Source organism: Indicator indicator, chromosome 19 (genome assembly GCF_027791375.1).
Source record: "Indicator indicator isolate 239-I01 chromosome 19, UM_Iind_1.1, whole genome shotgun sequence".
Classification (NCBI taxonomy): Eukaryota; Metazoa; Chordata; class Aves; order Piciformes; family Indicatoridae; genus Indicator; species Indicator indicator.
This window is the reverse complement of record NC_072028.1, coordinates 18,296,031-18,315,225: the sequence shown is the minus strand read 5'-3', so window position 1 is coordinate 18,315,225 and position 19,195 is coordinate 18,296,031. Positions and strand designations below refer to the sequence as shown.

At 40.3% G+C, this 19,195-nt stretch overlaps 1 protein-coding gene across 8 annotated transcripts in view; it reads left to right on the top strand.

Annotated features, from left to right (window-relative positions):
- Window positions 1-18,661, top strand: part of SLC12A4 (solute carrier family 12 member 4) — a 48,191-nt gene extending 29,530 nt beyond the window's left edge. For 4 of the 8 annotated variants that reach the window (XM_054389782.1, XM_054389788.1, XM_054389787.1 and 1 more), the window contains 17 exons: window positions 1,663-1,877; window positions 2,843-3,007; window positions 3,092-3,190; window positions 5,195-5,252; window positions 6,453-6,627; window positions 7,031-7,149; window positions 7,637-7,735; window positions 8,055-8,174; window positions 8,901-9,005; window positions 9,610-9,778; window positions 10,864-11,059; window positions 11,751-11,920; window positions 12,094-12,225; window positions 12,322-12,429; window positions 13,405-13,589; window positions 16,261-16,394; window positions 17,519-18,661. In XM_054389782.1, the coding sequence (XP_054245757.1) occupies window positions 1,663-1,877; window positions 2,843-3,007; window positions 3,092-3,190; window positions 5,195-5,252; window positions 6,453-6,627; window positions 7,031-7,149; window positions 7,637-7,735; window positions 8,055-8,174; window positions 8,901-9,005; window positions 9,610-9,778; window positions 10,864-11,059; window positions 11,751-11,920; window positions 12,094-12,225; window positions 12,322-12,429; window positions 13,405-13,589; window positions 16,261-16,394; window positions 17,519-17,610 (2,341 nt within the window). In that variant the 3' untranslated portion in view covers window positions 17,611-18,661. Of the gene's footprint in view, window positions 1-1,662; window positions 1,878-2,842; window positions 3,008-3,091; window positions 3,191-5,194; window positions 5,253-6,452; window positions 6,628-7,030; window positions 7,150-7,636; window positions 7,736-8,054; window positions 8,175-8,900; window positions 9,006-9,609; window positions 9,779-10,863; window positions 11,060-11,750; window positions 11,921-12,093; window positions 12,226-12,321; window positions 12,430-13,404; window positions 13,590-14,337; window positions 14,353-16,260; window positions 16,395-17,518 lie in introns of all 8 variants that reach the window. The other 4 variants (XM_054389783.1, XM_054389785.1, XR_008489286.1 and 1 more) reach the window with 3 other exon arrangements.
- Window positions 18,662-19,195: the final 534 nt, after the last annotated feature.

Genomic DNA, 19,195 nt, shown 5'->3' with positions numbered 1-19,195 from the left:
TGGGTAAATAGCTTTGACTACAGGTCTGGAAGGTGGAGTTCTATGGAAGTTATGTAAAACTTGTGCCTAATACGTTGTCGTAGTTACCTTTTTTGTGAATTATTTCAGATTTTTTTCAGCTGTATGTAGTGACCATGATAGTCTGCCATGTGCAGAGCTCATGGAATAGAAGTTTCGTAGGCTAAAATGAATGCATTATTATGTTCCCAAACTGTTTAGTAGAATGAAATCTTGTGAGTGTGTAGATTGATGGAGGCTGACACTTCTCTGCTTCCTGCAAAGATAATCCCATATCTTGGCCTACAGCTGTGGAGTTAAATTTTTGGCAAGAATTTTGCTGGGTTGTTTACAGCAGATGGCAGGAAGCAATTTGGCAAGTCCAGTTTCCCCAGACCAGTCAGAGATGATGTGCTGCCTTTGTGGTTGGAAAGTATGGTGGTGTGATGCAGCTGCTTGCTGAGAAACAGGGCATCTCTTAAGAATGTGGGAGGCAATGATGGGGCCATACTGAGGCTCCAGTGAAACTTTCCTAGTCTGAAAGGAGAGGCTGCATAGGAGTAGCTTTGCTCTGCGTACAGCAAGTGCTGCTTGACATGTTGGCAGCTAAACATGTAACTGGGTTTCTTAAACTGGGAGCTGTAGCAGCAATGTGGAGACGTGTGCTTGACCAGAAAGGCAAACAGCGTTTCCTGATACTGCTGACAAGAGGGGAATGGAAATAGAGAAGTTGAGTCTGCATAGTTACATCTTAAAATGCTGTGGCCATAACTAAGCACTTGCAACCCTTAAGTGCTCCCTTTAGATATTTAGGGCCCAATGATTATGATGTTTTACAGCAGTGGCGGGTTTACAGCAATAAAAATAAAACAATGTTTCTATCTCCCCCTCATTATCTCTTGGATTGTTCTCGAATGTTCTCCCTATCTTGCCCTTTTCTTCCTTGAGTTGTATTCCTTTTGTTTGAATGAAGTAACTAGATACTGTATTTATTTTTAATTCTGGAGAGGAAGACACTTCTGAAGTTACAGAAAAGTCTGAAAACCCAACAGAAAAGGACCTGTCTCTTCCATTTTCCTGGCCTTGGTGATTTATAAGACGTGTGAAACAATTAAACTAATTAAAATGGAAAAAAACAATATATTTTTCAATATTTTTTTCCTGTCAGTGTTTTCTGGCACTGGGAAGAGAAGTTGAATGGCAGCAGAGTGTGACGTTATATCACCATGTGCTGTGGAACCATCTTTGGGGAAGTGGATTACAATTCTTTAGTGCTGGAATAAACCACATTTGTGGTTAGGTGAAACAGAGCAGGCACAAGAGGATTTTAATGATTGTTCACAGTATATTATGACAATAAGAACATTTGCTTGTTATGATTGAAATTCATGTTTCTAATTCTGAAGCTAAAAAGTCAGCGATCATTTCAGTGCTGGTGTACAGAAACTGGGATAATGAGATTCCAAATATCTGTAGATACATTCAGTACCAAGTAACTGGAATGCCAGTTTGTCCTGCTGCCTGTATCTTTTTGAAACTGAGAAGTGATGTATGTAGCACACTAGAGCAATTTAAGGTCTTCATGATACGAAAGAATAATTATGGGGAAGGGTGAATTTTGCTTGCTTGGTTCCTTATAACACTGCTTTCCGTGTTTCCCTTCAGGATTTGTATGTTGGGTAACAGGACCTTGTCAAGAGATCAGTTTGATGTTTGTGCAAAAACAGTTGTTAAGGATAACATTACTGTGGCCTCCAAGCTTTGGGAGCTCTTCTGCCACACTACCAACTTAACCACCGAGAACTGTGATGAATATTTCCTATATAACAACGTCTCAGAGATAGCAGGAATTCCAGGAGCTGCTAGTGGCATTTTAAAAGGTATGATAGCATAGGGCTTTTTCTATTAGAAGAGGAGGCATGCTGAGCAGTTGAAATGGGTTGAACTGTTCCTTGCTGGTTCAGAAAGGACTGAAGAAACGTAATTACAGTGAAGAAAATTATCTTCAATAAAGAAACCCGAGTCATACAATCTTTAAAAAGAGCAGGGGCACTTTTGTCCTGATACAGTGTTTGTCTGCTGTAAAATTGATTAAATTTGCCTTGTATATCTCACAATTTCAGCAGGAAGTCAGCTCCAATTATAAGCTATACTATCATGAGCAAGTTGTTAGTTTTTCAGAGCTCTTTGTCACTGTGACTCTCTGTTTTAGACAGGTTAAGATCATGTCCTGAAAGATAAGAGTACTTATATAAAAACAAGTGTACCTTTTCTTTGCCTGCTCCCGATTATAATATCCTTGGAAAGCTCCTTGTTGAAAGGGGCTCCAGAGAACAGCTGCTCTGTGCCTGTGCTGAGTGCTTTGTGCCTGTCCTCACAGAGTGCAGAAGTCTGGTTTCTGAAACTGACTCAGCTTTTATTGGTGACGTTTCAAATGCCAAGTGTTTAATTCTGTCATTCTTTCACTATCTAAAAACAAATCTGTTTTCAGAACGCTAGTCGGTGTTGCTGCTTTGGGTTTTCTGAGCTCCTGCTCTGAAAATAGTCATGGTACTGCTTTGGGTTAAAACAGGTGTGAAGTTAAAATAAGGTTATGTTTAGTAATAATACAGGATAAAAAGCGCTTAGACTTCTGCAGGCTATCCATACATACTTACTGGCTTTGTTACAGGTTCCCTTAAAAGCCTGCAGCATAAATTTTCATTCATGTAACTTGTGTAGGTCTTAATGTGTGTTGATCACTGCTCGTGTAGTCGTGTAGTTCAGTTCTGGACCCTGATGATGAGAACAGGTTTGAACTAAAATGTGCTTTTCTTTTTTTTGTGGTGTGATAATAACATTGAAGACAACTTATGGAGCAATTATTTGGAGAAAGGAGAGATTCTGGAAAAAGCACATCACCCATCTGTTGATGTAGCAGGCCAGAAGAACAACCTTCACCTATATGTGCTTTCAGATATAGCTACTTCATTCATGGTGCTAGTTGGCATCTTCTTCCCTTCGGTGACGGGTGAGAATAATGGGATTGAGGGGGCATCTTGAGTCTCTCAGCTTTCTTTTCTCCCATGATCTTAAATACAAAATATATTTTCAGGTATCATGGCTGGCTCAAACAGGTCAGGGGACCTCAAAGATGCACAGAAATCCATCCCTGTTGGAACTATTCTTGCTATTGTCACCACATCACTAGTCTGTATCCTTTAAAAATGAGCAGAGTCCTGGCATGTCGTGACTCGGATGATTGACTGTGTATGATTTGTGGGAATGCTTTTCAGTGACTGTATGTCTGTGTGAGTAAGATTGGTCAGTGAGGAAAAGAGCAACCAGACCTGTTCTCTTGCATTTCCATTGCTTATCTTGGCTATGCAGTGATCTGTAGCTTTTCAGGCTGGTGGAATACAGGTATACATTTTTATTTAGAGTACCATGGACTATCAAGATGAGGGAAAGCTTTAAATGGGGAAAATAATAAATGTATTTTTCTTTAAAAAAAAACCCCAAACAACACAACAAAAAAAACAAACACATTTTAGTTGACTGACATCAAGGAGCATAGGCTTTCCTGAATGTTGGAAGACAAATGTGAATTAGAAATTCAATGAGATACTCCCCCCTGTGTGGGTTTTTTGGGAGGGATGGAGGAGAGGTTTGTGTGTAGAGTCAGCGGCTCACTGGTACCAGTGACATTATGTATTTATTTTGAAGTCAGTAAAACAAGATGATCTTGCATCAGCTTACAGAACTGGGTTGTTGGGTCTTTTCCCTCTTGGTTTTGAACACATTTGTCTGGTTTGATCCCGTTCCATGATTCTTACACACACTCCCATCTGGCAGGTGTGGAAGTGTTACACACACAGTGCTCAGCAGTGAGCTATGAATTACTTGTCCCCTGCCTGTTCCCAATGAGACTGTAGCACTTAACTTGCAGAATATGAGACAGTTTCTCATACCAGGTTTCTGGGTGTTGAGTGTGTGTTCAGAGGAACAGCCTTTGTCCCAGTTGCAGTTTCTGCATTTCATGTGTGGTTAGACTCGTGAGGGCTTAGGACCACAGGAACTTTGATTAAGAAAGACTGTCTTCATCTCTTGTGTCCTGCTAGGGAAGATGAAGCCAAGTTCTTTCAGCTTCATCTAGCTGTCTACAATTTACCAACTTAGGAAATTAGGAGAGAGAAGGAAAAAAAAAAGTGATTTATAAGAGCAAAGACTTAAAAGCTTACTTGTAAGAGCTTTCTGAATAATTCCCACCCAAAGGGCAGCTGGCCAAGATGGTGACTCCTTGAAATTCTGCTGTTTCAAACCTGTTTTCTGCCAAAACTTGCCAAGTTGTGAAGCAGGATCCCAACTGACTTGTCCCAGCTTCTTAGAAGCACAGCCTTTTCCACGTGTTGCTTTGGGAACTGACTCTGCATCAGGAGGCCTGCATTTCCTGTGAATGTAATAAATAATACAGCAGGTCACAGGTGTAATCCCAGCTTCAGCGTTGAAGTATTTGCAGCTCAAACCTGATTTTGTGGTGGGTAACTTTATACGTAGATATTCCTACGCCACCCAGTGGAAGGTTTACACCAAAATTCTCAGGCTTATTCATCTTCCCCCTTTATTACCCTTTGTACTTTACAATTGGATTTGTGGGATGGAGTTTGGGATTTAACCCTTCATGTGAATGTAAATCACAAGATCAAAAACCTCCCTGAAATGCAAGATCCAAAATCCTTCTGAAGTATTTCATACCCCTCAGCATGGAAATAGTACAACTTTGTAACTCAGTATTCAAAGACTTGGTGATGTGAATGCCATCAAAGACAACAGAATGAGAAAGTGCAAGGTGACTGTTTGCTGTGTGTTCAAAATAGCTTCAGACACAAGAGGAGGAGGGAGAAAAGGTATTTTAATACCAGTTTCTGTTCTACACCAGCTGATTAAATTGACATATCCTATAAAATTACTTCCTTTGAAGTTGTATCCCTTAGAACTTGTCTGTTGTAAAAAATGGAACTTAGAAAAGTAACTGTCACTGTGGTGTATATGAGTAGTAAGACATGAGTTTACTCACCAGTTTCACTGTGTACTTCTGGAAATGCTGCAGTGTGAATGCTCTAGGACAGAGGCATAGACTGAACGTTCCACAATACTTTGCCTGGTGGTTTTCATCTGCCTAATCAAGCCTGTTTCCTTAGCACTCCCTGTACTCCAGACTTCAGTTGTGTTTTACTGTTTGGAGCCTGCATAGAAGGTGTGGTCCTGAGAGATAAGTAAGTTTTACTTAAGTAAGTTTACCCCTCCCAGACCTATTCTCTTGTGTTGACATACACTTTTCACTTTCCAGGGTACTCCTTCAAAGATCAGATCCCTAGCAGAAACTAGAGTGAACTCTAGATTTTCACTCCTTCTCCTGAAAGAAGCAAGAAGCAAAACAACAAAATCTTTTTTTTTTCCCCACCCCTTTTTTTTTTTTTTTTTTAGCCCTCTTCTCCACATGAACCTTAATTTTTTCCCTTTGTTCTCATTCAGCAAAATTACTCTTTGCAAACTCTTTCCTGCCTTTATTGATATCTGAGGCACTACTCCTGACTTCTGTAAAGGTGCTGGTGGTATCAACAGTGTATGCCACATAGCTGAAATTATTTCAGCCTACGGTACATTATCAAATAGCTTGCAAAGCTGCTTCAGTCTTTCTTAGTTTGCTGACCGCAGTCCCCTAAGTCAACAGCCAGTACTTTCCCTGACCTAAACTAAAGAACAATGTGGAGACAGGCAGATAGCCCACATCTGTATCTCTGTATGTTGCATTGCTCATAGTGATACTCACAGGAAGTATTTTCTCACAGCTTTTCTGATTATTTTCTTGCATAGAAACCCAGTTAGACATCTGTAACTGCACAAAGTTTGGTATTGGGTTACCTCCATCTTCAGATTAGTAGTTATCAGATATTTCTGTCTGTAAAACCAGTAGCAGTGTGACCAGTACCACTGTCTGCTAGTGCTTTTTCTGTACACTTTCGTCACACTGATGGACTTTTTCCAGTGGGAGAAGCAATGTGGTGCTTGTGAATATAATTTTCTGGGGATGGGGGCGTGAAAGCCTGAACCAATCAAACTAAAAAATCCCAACGTCTTTTGTTGAGTTTTCTGATACTGGATTGTGTGGGCTGGTTTAAGCATTGTCTTGTTTGTTTGTTTGATTCTTTGAATTTTTTGTTGTTGTTGTTGTTAAGAACTGCATCTTTCCAGGTGAAAGTAGAAAATACTATTGTGATCATAGCATAATCAAGAGTGTTTGAATTGTTGAAATTTGGCTGCTGACACTTCCTGTATTAAAAGTAATTCAAATTGTTTGTTACTTTTATATTTTATAATCAAGTAAATATATTTAAATGGCATGTTAAACACTGAGTAAACAAAGTGTGAGTGTCAAGATCCTCCTGTGACTGTCTGTCGGCTGCTCTCTGCAGGTATGGCGATGCAGTGAACAAGAACCTGGTGGTGGGCACCCTTTCCTGGCCCTCCCCATGGGTCATTGTGATAGGATCCTTCTTCTCCACCTGCGGAGCAGGTTTGCAGAGCCTCACCGGAGCGCCCCGCCTGCTGCAGGCCATAGCAAAGGACAACATCATCCCTTTCCTCTGGGTCTGTACATGTTAAGAGGCAAAACAAATCCCCTCCAAAAGGCATTCTGTACTGACTAACTAACCGGCTATTTCACTTTATGCTCTTGGAAATCAGACCTAGTTTGCCTAGTTTGCGAGTATTGAAGCAAAGGTCGGCATTGTTTTTGGTTTTGTTTTTTTTTTTAATGCTTTGCTTTCTTTTGTTACAAGCTAGGAATATTTTTTAAGGAGTTTGAATAGACACAGTAATTTTATGAAGAAGTCTAATATTCAGTGAAGCACAGAAAGCCATTAGAATAATTCGATTCCTTACTCTAGGGAAAAAAAATAGGAAAATTACTACTATGTTTTTAAATGTATTTTTTTTTTCTATTGTAATACGAAATCCTTGGAAGATATGCTTAATGTTTCTCTTTCTTCAGATTTTTGGTCATGGAAAAGCCAATGGTGAACCAACATGGGCTCTTCTGTTAACAGCATTAATTGCTGAGCTGGGAATCCTGATTGCTTCTCTTGACATGGTGGCCCCAATTCTTTCAATGTAAGAAATAGAACAGTTACTGTTTAAGGGCAGGGAGGGGGGAAGAGAAGGAGTGATACTCTTAACTTTTGCTAATTTGAATGCTTTTCAGAACCATATCTTAAACCAATAATGCAAATTACTGGAGCCAGAGTTCCACTTTTATTATTTCTATGAGTTCTCTGACTTCAGGTTCCGCATACAAATCTGGTTCTGCTCTGGAGTATTCTGTGAATAAATATGGTTATAGTCTAGGTGGATTGTTACTGTCTGTGGGAAAACATTATTTTCATCACAGAGTGAAGGCCATGTTTATGTTATGGATAGATCGAACTCTATCCAGTCAAATAAACCTGTTCTAACTCCTTAGTTCGGGCTAATAAAAACCAGAGGGATGGTGACACATGGCGGAGCAGCTGTATTTTGACTGTAAATCATGTGTCTATAGTATGTGCCAGAACCTATAAATGTGTGTGCTAAAAGATTTTCTGCCTTTTCTTTCCTGCAGGTTTTTCTTGATGTGTTACCTCTTTGTTAATCTAGCATGTGCAGTACAAACACTTCTTAGAACTCCAAACTGGCGTCCCCGATTTAAATACTACCACTGGTAAGCAGAAGGCAGCTCTAACTTACAGCTCCTGTAACCTCTCTGTGGGGGTTGTGGATGTGTTTCATTTCTGTGGATACCAGTTCTAGACAACAGTACATCAATGTAATATTCATAGTGGACCAGAACCAGGTATTTTTATGGTGTGAGAGTTTCATTCCAGCAACTGTCAGGAACTGGGGAGATCCACTGGAAGCTTTACTTCGACTGCCAGCGCAGAATTGGCACTGTAATGAAAAAAGAGCAGTAGAATAATTAAATTGTTTTTAAGCTTTTCTGCCCCACTACTCACTAATTTAATTTTTGCTTTTTGTTTTAGGGCCCTCTCCTTTTTAGGCATGAGTATTTGCCTGGCGCTGATGTTCATTTCGTCTTGGTATTATGCTTTGGTAGCTATGCTTATTGCAGGAATGATTTACAAGTACATTGAGTACCAAGGGTAAGTATTAACTGGGTAGAAAAGGGCAGGAAAGATTTTTTTTGTGAATTATTTCTAGTTTTCACATTAGGAGAAGCAACTGTCCAGAGATAGGACTTAGTGTTTCCCATATGAGTTCACTTTTTTCATTGTTTTACTTGTGTCAGTGCCAAACAAAAGCCCCTGAAGTGCTTTTTTGTTAAGCCTCTAAATACATTTGGTAAAATTTAAGTAACAGGAAGCAGAAATCCTGGTTGAGATCTGTCCTTCTGCTGTCTATCACACATAATTACTTCAGGCCTAGAACTCGTGAAGGCAGCCAGTTTCTGTGGTGCAAAGGTCAGTCTGTCTAGAACAGTCCCTAAAAGCTGACTCTGCAGGTCATTCTTATCAGACAGAGTAGTCAGGCTGAAGAATGGTTGTATAACCTAATTTTAACAAATCAACTACTGAAGTTTCTGTTGTGTCTTCCTGCTTGGGAAGTGTTTCCTGCAGTGGGGTGTTGATTGCAAATTAAACAGGGTGGAGGTGGTGTGGTATACATTTGACTGAAACATTTGCATTTCTCATGTGATTTATGATAGGTATCACATATAACATGTACAAATGATAAACGTGCATTTGTGGCATGCTATGAATCACATTGTTAAACTTAGCATACGGTACTGATTTCTCTATAGCATGACTGTAAGTGTGCAATCAAATGCTCATGCAACCCCAGGTTGGCTAAGTGTGTGTTCTCCACAGTGCAGAGAAGGAATGGGGTGATGGTATCCGAGGCCTTTCGCTCAGCGCAGCAAGATATGCCTTACTGAGGCTGGAAGAGGGCCCACCACACACAAAGAACTGGAGGTACTCATTGTAGACTAAGAAAATGCACTGTCATGATTATCTGCTGACACTTAGGGAATTAAACTGGACTCCAGACAAGGTGCTGTGCTTAAAACAGCTGACAAAACAATGCAGCAGAATTCTCTGCCAATTAGAACCCCTCTGATGTGTAAGATGCAGAAAAAATGTGCTGTTCAGATTCAAGCACAATTGATGTGAGGAGAGAGGCAGATGTAATATAAATATCTGAGGGGTGGGTGTCAAGTGGAGGGGGCCAGGCTCTTTTCCGTGGTTCACAGTGATAAGACAAGGAACAATGGATTCAAACTAGAACATAGAAGATTTCACCTCAACATGAGGAGAAACTTCTTCAGAGTGAGGGTGACAGAGCACTGGAACAGGCTCCCCAGAGGGGTTGTGGAGTTTCCTTCTCTGGAGACTTTCAAAACCCACCTGGATGCATTCCTGTGTGGACTACCCTGGGTGATCCTGCTCTGGCAGTGGGGTTGGACTCCATGATCTCTGGAGGTCCCTTCCAACCTCTGATATACTGTGAGACTGTGATATTCAGAAGTGCTTTTTTTTAAAGACAGTGAAAAACATGTTTGCCTTTTGTTTTCTCCAGGCCTCAGTTGCTGGTGCTTCTGAAACTTGATGAAGATCTGCATGTAAAATACCCCAGACTGTTAACATTTGCATCCCAGCTGAAAGCTGGCAAAGGTTTGACTATCATAGGATCAGTGATCCAAGGGAATTTCTTGGAAACTTATGGAGAAGCCCAGGCTGCTGAACAGGTCAGTGTCTTAAATTGCTTAAGTGAAAAGGGGTGAGTGGGCAGGTAACTTAGAAGTTTCATAATCATACATGGGGGAAAAGCCTATCAGTAAAGCCTCCTTGAAATACAGGACTGGCCAGGTAATATTACAGCTCTTCAGGAAGGGCCTGCAAATGTATTTCAGCTGCCACTCATGGCTTTGGGAGTATAAGATCTATGCTTGCAACTTGTGTAAACGGCCTTACTGCATACAACTGTCCTAATTTATGAGAAATAATTAGTTGATGTGTGCTGATTAACAGAGGGAAGAGGACTAGTGAATTTTCTGAACATAAGAAGAAACATTTCAGTAACTGTCAGTTATCACAAACCTAGCCCATGCGCTGTGTCTCCTGCAGTGGGGATATAAATTTATTACACAAAGCATTGAAGGATGGTCCTGAAAATTAAGTAATAAATCATTTCATCTTCCTCACTATGTAAACATGACATCACAGCTCTGTTTATATCTGTATAGTGTCAGCCAGCACATCACTTTTTGTTCCCTAGGGGCATTTTTTGTACAGGAAATCTATTATAAACGGGAAACTAATTCTTAGGTCTATGTGTTGAACAAGTTTGTTTAGTTTTTAAACAAGTAAAGGATACGGTATTCCTGACAGGTATGTAGAGTTGGATGCTTATATTTGTAAATTGACTATAACACCACAGCATGTTCCAGAGAAATCTGAAACTGGAAATCTGAATGAAGTTAGCTTACCTTGGGTTTAAAATGGTGTTTTAGGATTGGAAAATGGAAGGTTAGATAGTAACACAGATATCACTAAGTACTGCTGTGAATAACAGCTTTTAACACAAACCAGAAAGCTCTTATCTTAATCTGTTGGGAATAATCGTGTTTGGAAGGGAATTATGAGTTTATTAAACAAGTATTGTTCAGTGAGTATTTTCTCTTCTGTTGTATTAAGGCAAGTGGATGAACAGAAATTTGAAATGCATTTTACCTGTCGACATGTGAACCAGGACTGTACACTGTAATCAGATGATGGAGAAACACTTAAGAGTCACTTTTGGTTGTGAGGTTTCCCCTTATCTGTCTTGCAGACTATTAAGAACATGATGGACATTGAGAAGGTGAAAGGATTTTGTCAAGTAGTTGTAGCCAATAAAGTTCGAGAAGGAATTGCCCACTTGATCCAGTCCTGTGGACTAGGGGGCATGAAACATAATACTGTGGTTTTGGGATGGCCTTATGGCTGGAGACAAAGTGAAGATCCAAGGTCATGGAAGACCTTTATAGGTGAGCTTTAAAGGTTATTTGTAATGAAACATGGTGAACAGAGATCTTTATTATACGCAGGGGATTTTAACACAATCCTTGTGAAATTGGTTTGGGTTTTTAGTCAGTTTTATCTAGAGTTGCTTGTGAAGTAGATCGTTTCCCTTAACACTGCTATTTGTTTGGAATATCAATTTTTTAAAGTAGAAGACCTGTGAAAGCTCTTCAAAGATTAATTTGGGGCTAAAATGCATCAGTCTAATGAATGCTTACAGAATTACAGACTTGAGAGAGACTGTTTTTATGGCGAACTATAAATTATTTCCTAGATAATGTCTGTCTTCACAGGTCCTAACCTATCCAACCCTCTTCACTACTGGAGCTAATGCTCTTCTTGCATAAGTCCCTGCCTTTTCCCTGTGGTCCAATTACTTAACTCTGTCAAATTAGAACACAGCAGATGCTTTCTCCTTATCCTTAGCTTTGAAGATTGATGCTTTTATTTCTAACATGAAACAGGGCTTTTGTTCTGTAATTCTGCTTTATCCTAACCTGTCTATCCAAGCATTGCTGTACGCACTTTTCTTAATGTAAGCAACAACTTCTATGGTTTGCTGACATTTTCTCAGTGAGTAACTTCTGTTGTTGTTTTAAACCATAGTTCACTCTTGCAGAACGGGAAGTAACTGTTTGTTCTTCCCCATTTTGGCAGGTACTGTTCGTTGCACAACTGCAGCTCATCTGGCTCTGCTGGTTCCCAAAAATGTGTCTTTCTACCCCAGCAACCACGAGCGTTACAACGAAGGCAACATCGATGTCTGGTGGATCGTGCACGATGGAGGCATGTTGATGTTGCTTCCTTTTCTTCTCAAACAGCACAAAGTAAGGAGCTAGCCAAAGAATGTTTGTCACCCAACTATGTCTGTGTGCATTAGCGTGAAGAAACATGGTGCAATAGTAGAGTGTGATGAATGAGAGTGGCTGTATTGAACAGTTTCTGTTTTGTACAGTAAAATATTATTAGTTCAAACATTGAGAGCTTGTTCCCTCACCAGGTTTGGAGAAAATGCAAAATGAGGATTTTTACTGTAGCTCAGATGGATGATAACAGTATTCAGATGAAGAAGGACTTGGCTACTTTTCTCTATCAACTCCGAATAGAGGCAGAGGTAGAAGTGGTAGAAATGGTAAGGCATTTGAGCTGGTTTTCATTTTATGATGCAATTGGTTGCTGTTTGGTTATGACCTGAGTACAAGCACAATTTTTTGTCTTATTTCTACAGCACAATAGTGATATTTCAGCATATACTTACGAGAGAACTCTTATGATGGAGCAGAGATCTCAGATGCTGAGACAGATGAGGCTGACAAAAACAGAAAGGGAAAGGGAGGTATGTCATTTGTGGTTGATTGCTATGAGCTGCTGAAGTGGATGGCACAAAGTGCCTTCCTAGTAGTGTTTTATATAGCTGCTCCTTAAAATATAAATCCTGTATTCCAAAGGTGTGCGGGAGTACTTTTAGCATAGCTTTATTTCCCAGAATTGTCTGTAGTCACTGAATAGCCTGGCTGTACCTGCAAAGCCATGCTAGAAATTACTAGCTTGGAGGGGAAATTATGGCAGTATATATGCCTGTAGAAATTATTTGTATTCCCCTTTTCCACGTAAATGATGCTCAGAGACTTGAGGATGTAAGTCTCAACCTTGCCCTGACCTTTTTATGTGATGTCCAGGGTTTGTCTCAATTTATAGTATATCTTATTTTCCTACTGAGGATTTCATTCCACTTTGGACTATTGGGACATGTAACTGTGAAAGGTGCAGGTGATTTAGTTTTTCTGCATGTGTTTGTCTAACTTTGTGAGTTTTGCATCAGCCCTGTTCATTGTTTCAGACCATGTATAGAATCATAAAATTGTTGGAAAACACCTCTAAGATCATCAAGTCTGACTCAACCAACACCACCATGGCCATCAAACCATGTCCTCGAGTGTCATGTCTACATGGTTTTGGTTTTGTTGTTTGTTTTTTTTTTTAACACCTCCAGGGACAGTGACTCCACAGCCTCCCTGGGCAGTCTGTTCCAATGCCTGGTCCCTCATGATGTGTGCTAGACTGTCTTTTCCATTTTTTCAGCTCTCTGTTAGTCCAAATTCTGCATGACTTACTCCCATCAGAGCTGTTTAAAGTCAGTTTAGTATGTCAAATTATTGGCTGTGTTGAATGCCTGGTATCAGAGCTGCCCTAAAGGCTGAATTGACTACAAAATAGAGGATAAAATGGAACAAAAAGTCTTTCATTGCTTAAACAGAACCAGAGAATGCAAAATCAAGTCTCTTGAGCTCACCTTGTTGTTCATGTTTAGGCTCAGCTGGTAAAGGACAGACATTCAATAGCACGTCTGGAGAGCCTCTACTCAGATGAAGAAGATGAAGGGGACCCAGTTCCTGAGAACATCCAGATGACCTGGACAAAAGAGAAGTGTGACGCTGAGAAGCGGAACAGAGGCAGTGCTGTGGGAAGCTTTAGAGATCTCATCACCATTAAGCCGTGAGTCTTGTCTAAGTCAACAGCTTGCACCTCCACAAACTCTAGATATGCTGTGCTTTTCTTATCTTCTGTCTCTTAATCCTTTTTTTAGGCTTGCATAGTAAACATTGAGACCTGAGTGCTGAGAAGTCAGCAGTTAACCTCCTTAGAATTCTGTAATCAATTGGGGCACACAGCCCTCAGTATTTTACTTGGTATAATCAAATTCTAAACTGGAGCTGTTAAATCCTGTTGTAACTTCCCTCATGTTTCCCAAGTACCTCAAGAAAACATATAATTAAAACCCAGGCTCATAATTTCACTGACCTAATCAGAATTAGAAACAAGACTAATTGAACTGTCTGATGTGTAGTGTGGATGTTTAATGTAGTGAGGAAGAGGCTGTGGAGATGGTGATGAGTGGCTGTGGATAGAGGATGTGTGTGATAAAAACCTCTAGGACAGATTTGCTGTTGCAGAAGCACTGACAAGAGCGTTAGTGTTGCCACATGTGCCACTTTTGACAGCTGAAAGTATAGCTCTCTTTTGGCTTTGCAGAAAAATGTGCAAATCTCTGAGACCCCTTTGGTGTACCACATCTTACACCAAGAGTTCACTCACTCAAGGTTTGCATACTTGGCATAGATCCAGATTTTTCTTCTTAATAGATTGGTGAGAATTCAAATCCAGTTTCGGCTGCATCATACTATAGAAGTTCTACTGAATTGGGTGTTAACTACCTGTACTTTTTCCTCTTCCATGCTTTCAGAGAGTGGGAAAACTTGTAAGTTTGTTATTTAAATTGGAAGTACATTAAGATGGCTGAGAGGGAAGACTTCACTTTCTCAACAAGAAGCAGAAAGCTGTATGTAATTATGGAAGAAAAGAAAAGGAATTATATTTGAGCAGTCTTAGCAATGTTTTTAAAGTGAGCAGGCTTAGTCACTTAAGCAAAGTATCATTATAAATAGCACATAACAAACTACAAGAGTTGTCCAGACAAGAACTAAGTTAGGATAGAAAACAATTACAGGTCTGAACCTATTTTCTTAAGCAGAATATGACACAAGAAGTGGGAAACATTACTCATTCAGAAAAGCTCTCATTCCCCAACACTGCTATGGTGTTATTTCTGGCAGTTTCTCGATGCTAAACATACCCTTTCTTAGAGCCTGCACTATCAAGTCACTGAGGAGATGCCGATTTTAAAAGTCACTTTAGAGAATAGCAAACCTTTAGTTTCCAATTCCTTTCCCAAAACTAGTAGTTAATAACAGCGTAGTTTCTGGTGCTGGTTTCTTCTTCGCTTCCTGTAAACACAATCTGGCCTCTGTGTTGTCCTTGACTTTCTGAAGCTGACATGGTGAAGACAGAGGATGTCCTTGCTCTGAATTAAATAAGAACATGAAATAACAGTGAGGAAATCCACAGGGGGTGAATTATGCTGTCAGTGTAATAATCATCCTTCTTACCATTACATCTTCTATTTTCAGTCTGTATAAAATATTTCTTTGCAAACCTAAATCTTTGTAAGAACAGCAAGGTTGCTGAAGACTTTATCAGTCATAACATGTAAAACCGATTTTAACAAAACTACAGGTTCATATTTGATTCCTTTCTACTAATACTTAGTTTTGATATATTAAAATGAAGAAGAGAAAGCAACAAGTAGAAAATCCTCAAAGCTGCAAATAGATTCTCCCTTTGATAAGTCTATTTCTGTGTTGGTTTTGCTTTTATGTTTCCAAAATAATGGTCGATTTCCTGAAGGAATGAAACATTCTCTGGCTGAAAGTCCCTGGAGGATACTTTCTACTTCTGTTCCTGCATGACTTTGTGTTGTTTTGAGATCATATATTCTGAATAATTCATCCTATTACCTCTCTTAGCCTGGATTCTTGAGGAGCAGAGGCTTACAACATCATGCTGTGTCTATTCCCTTTTCTCCCAGAACTTTTGAACCAACTGGCTACTCAAATTTGAATTTATGATTGAGGTGTTAAAGATACTTGGTTCATAAATGTTTTCTTGTTAATAGCCAAGCAGAGAGATTTATTGGTGTCCAGCTGAAGGGAAGGTTAAAATCCTTATTGTACACCTGCAGAAAGCCCCGTAAGGGAACCAGGTTTTCTCTGGAGCAGTCAGCTGCTGTTCAAGATGGAGATGAGTGTGCTCATGGGCAGTGTGGACTGACTGCAGCAGTGCTGGCCCCTGCTTGGTTCTGATGGGTCTCTGAAAAGGAGTTTTCCAGTATTGAGTCCAGAGAGATGCATGATCTGTGCTGCCATGGGAGTGAGGGGATCCAGAGCGGGCTGCCTGAAGGGAAGGCTCTGCAGTGACAAGTGTCTTGACTCCAAGAGTATTTCCCTCTGTGCAAATGCCTTTTAACTTCTTATACAAGACAGACTAAATAATCTCTGTTAAAACACGCTTCCTGAAGAGCAATATAACTTCACACACTGAAGACTAGGCTCCAGGGAATCTTAAAACCAATGGACTTGCAGTACCTCAACAACTCTGAAATGTCTTCTGTATCTTTATCATGAACTTTGGAAAAAATGTACTGTGTGTTGTGTTGACATTTAACAAGGTATTTAGGAGATTTAATGTGTGCTTCTAAAGGCCTTTTTTAAGTTATTCAGCTTTCAGAGGCATGTTTCTAACAGTAAGTCCAAATGTGCTTCTTTTGTAGGAACCAGTCTAATGTCCGAAGAATGCACACAGCAGTGAAGCTAAATGAAGTTATTGTAAATAGATCCCATGATGCCAGACTTGTTCTCCTCAATATGCCTGGTCCTCCAAAGAATACTGATGGTGATGAAAACTGTATCCTTTCAGGAAAGGCCTGGTCTACATAGAAGATTTTTCTTCAATCTGTGCTCTTGTTTTGCTACAAACACTGTCAGGCTAAGGTTTCTACTGAGTGGAAGGTTCTGGCTTGTGGCTCTCGTATAGCAATTGCCTAAAGCAAAAGTTGCCACTGGTTACTCTGGGAGCCTTGTAGGTTTGAATTCACTCTTGTCTAAATTCTTACTTGATTTTATTAATTTATTAAAATTAATTGCATTTATTTAATTGAGTTCTCAAGAGTGGGTGTAGCAGCTGCTTAAAGTGGCATTCACAGCAGGCAGTGCTCTGTCTGCACTGGAATGAACAGGAATTCCTGAAGGAGTGAAGGTAACTCAGGCATGGCTCCTAGTCATAGACATCACAGTTTGGGAGCTTAGCCCCCAGTGCAGTGCTCTGCTAAGACTGACATTCAAACCCACACTATCTAGGCACTTAGAGGGATGCTTGCACTGTGTCACTAAGCAAGGCCAGAGCTGTGGGTTGTTATCTGATGAGCATGTTGGTGTGGCAGTTCTCTGTCCACAGGTGCTCTTCAGCCTTGGTTTGTGCCAGTAAATTAGCAAGCCTTTCACTGGCTTGTGCTAATGTATGTTGGAAGTCACAAATCACAGACCAGATTGTTTTCTCCTAAATTACAGTAGTGGTAATGTCTGCTTCACAGTAGGGTGCTGGCCCAAGAAAGGATAAACACTCCTCTTAGCTTAAGGAGGTTTCATCCATAGCTACTACAGCTCAGGAGAGATCTTAAACTTGAGATTATAGGTGAGGATGCTTATCCCTCCACCCTTTCCTGGAGAGGCTGAGCCACCCTGACTGAAAACCACTCCATGTTCGTGGAAAGCAACCAGGAGGAACTTTGACTGTGTAAGCTGGTACCACCAGCACCACTGATGAGCTCAGCTTTGAATAGTGGCAGGTTTGATTTAGAGGTGGCTGAAACTTGCTCTGTTCTACATGGGGGCAGCCCTTGGTCCCTTCTCACAGAGGATGCCCCTGCAGCCTTCTGCTACCAAAACCTTGCCGCATAAACCTAATCCAGAGGCTAATCACTGTGCATTTTGGTTTTGACATTTCTTTTGTCCTTGACTTAACTGAAACAGACATGGAGTTTCTTGAAGTCTTGACTGAGGGTCTGGAGAGAGTACTACTTGTTAGAGGTGGCGGCCGAGAAGTCATCACAATTTACTCCTGATTTAGGACGAGCTTCTAATGCTGGTCTGCGTTTTCCTTCTTGGCGATAACAGACATTCCAGTTGTAAATGGAGAAGAAAAAAAGGTTTTTTTGCCTAACTTTCTCCTCATCCAGTCCTATTCATTGTCCTTCCATTTGCAACATAACATATCGCTTGGGATTGCAGTAGTGTTACACTACCAATTAGCAACATTGTTCATCGCAAAGCTGCCATGTTTCTCAGTTTCTGCTTTGGTACTCCAGCATTTGTGCATGTAGCTAACACTAAACCTCTTTTTAGTCAGCACTGCTATGTGCAGTATATTTAGTAACTGTATGTAAAGTTAGGACATGAAAGCCAGTTACTGTAAAATGATTTTAAAAGCTTTTTATATTAGGTTTGGGGGTTAAAATTACATTATATAGCAGCTAGTTTCTGCTGAAGTTCAGCTAAAAAGCGTTTTCTAAGAGCACACTAAATTGTAAGAGGACTGAAAACAAGCTCTGTTTTTCTGGGTTTATTTCCAGAACTAAACTCTCAGTATTGGGTAAGAATTTATACTTTTAATACATTTATTGATAGAGATTTAAATAAATTATGTTGATATAGTTGAAATTATGTATGTAGCTTGCTACAAACTGTATTGCTTCTGAGACTTGAGGTTCCGTGAGGCCAGATCCCTATTTATTTTTGTATTTATTTGTCAGAAATATTGGATATGCAAATGCAGACTGTTTAGGATAAGAGATCTCACCATAAAATTGGAATCATTAGTGGATTGAAGGACCAGTCCTGTGCAGTTCTTCCATGCTTTAAATTTCTTGCAGACCATCCATCAAAGTACATTGAGCATGTTGGAGTCCTGTCTATAGAGCGAAGTGCTATGCTGCACACACAGCGATGGGATTGCACTTGCACAAGTACAGGGGACCTGCTGCTTCATTGTATGCTTTATACCCTTAGAGGAAAAAGAAGAAAAGAAGACCCATATTAACCAATAAGTCTCTGGAGAGTTTATCAAGCCCATTAAGTTGTACTTTATGTACAGAACATTCGTATTTTTTCAATAAAATGTTGCATACACTTTGAACCTGTTCTCTGCTTTGTCTGCTGTGGTGAAGTCTGTAGGGAAGCACTATCTGCACTTCCCTGCTGTGAGCTCACCACAGTGTATCAGTGTTGGTGTGTGAGGGGAGGGTGGTGGGTTTGTATTGGTGCTCACTCAAATGGCACCTGTACTGCACACTAGAGGTGTCAGCTCAGTCTCTGAAGCAGCCTGGAGGTGTGCTGAAGTGAGTAAAGGCTCCTGGGTCTGGAGTTCTTACCATATGTATTAGCCAGGTGGACCTTCACACCTGTAGACTATGGAACACACAGGCTGGTACCCTGCCCAGATTTCCAGCTCTCTGGAAAAGCGCTAATCCTTTTTGAGGGATATACATGAGCTCACCCCTGTGGGGTGCATTTGTAGTATGGGAAGAAAGGTAGAGATGGACACATTTCTGACCCATGTGCTCATGGAGTTCGTATACTGGTTGCATCTATCCCTTTGTGACAGTACTCCTGGTTGTTTCACTGCTAACAGCATGGCCAATTTGTCTGAGA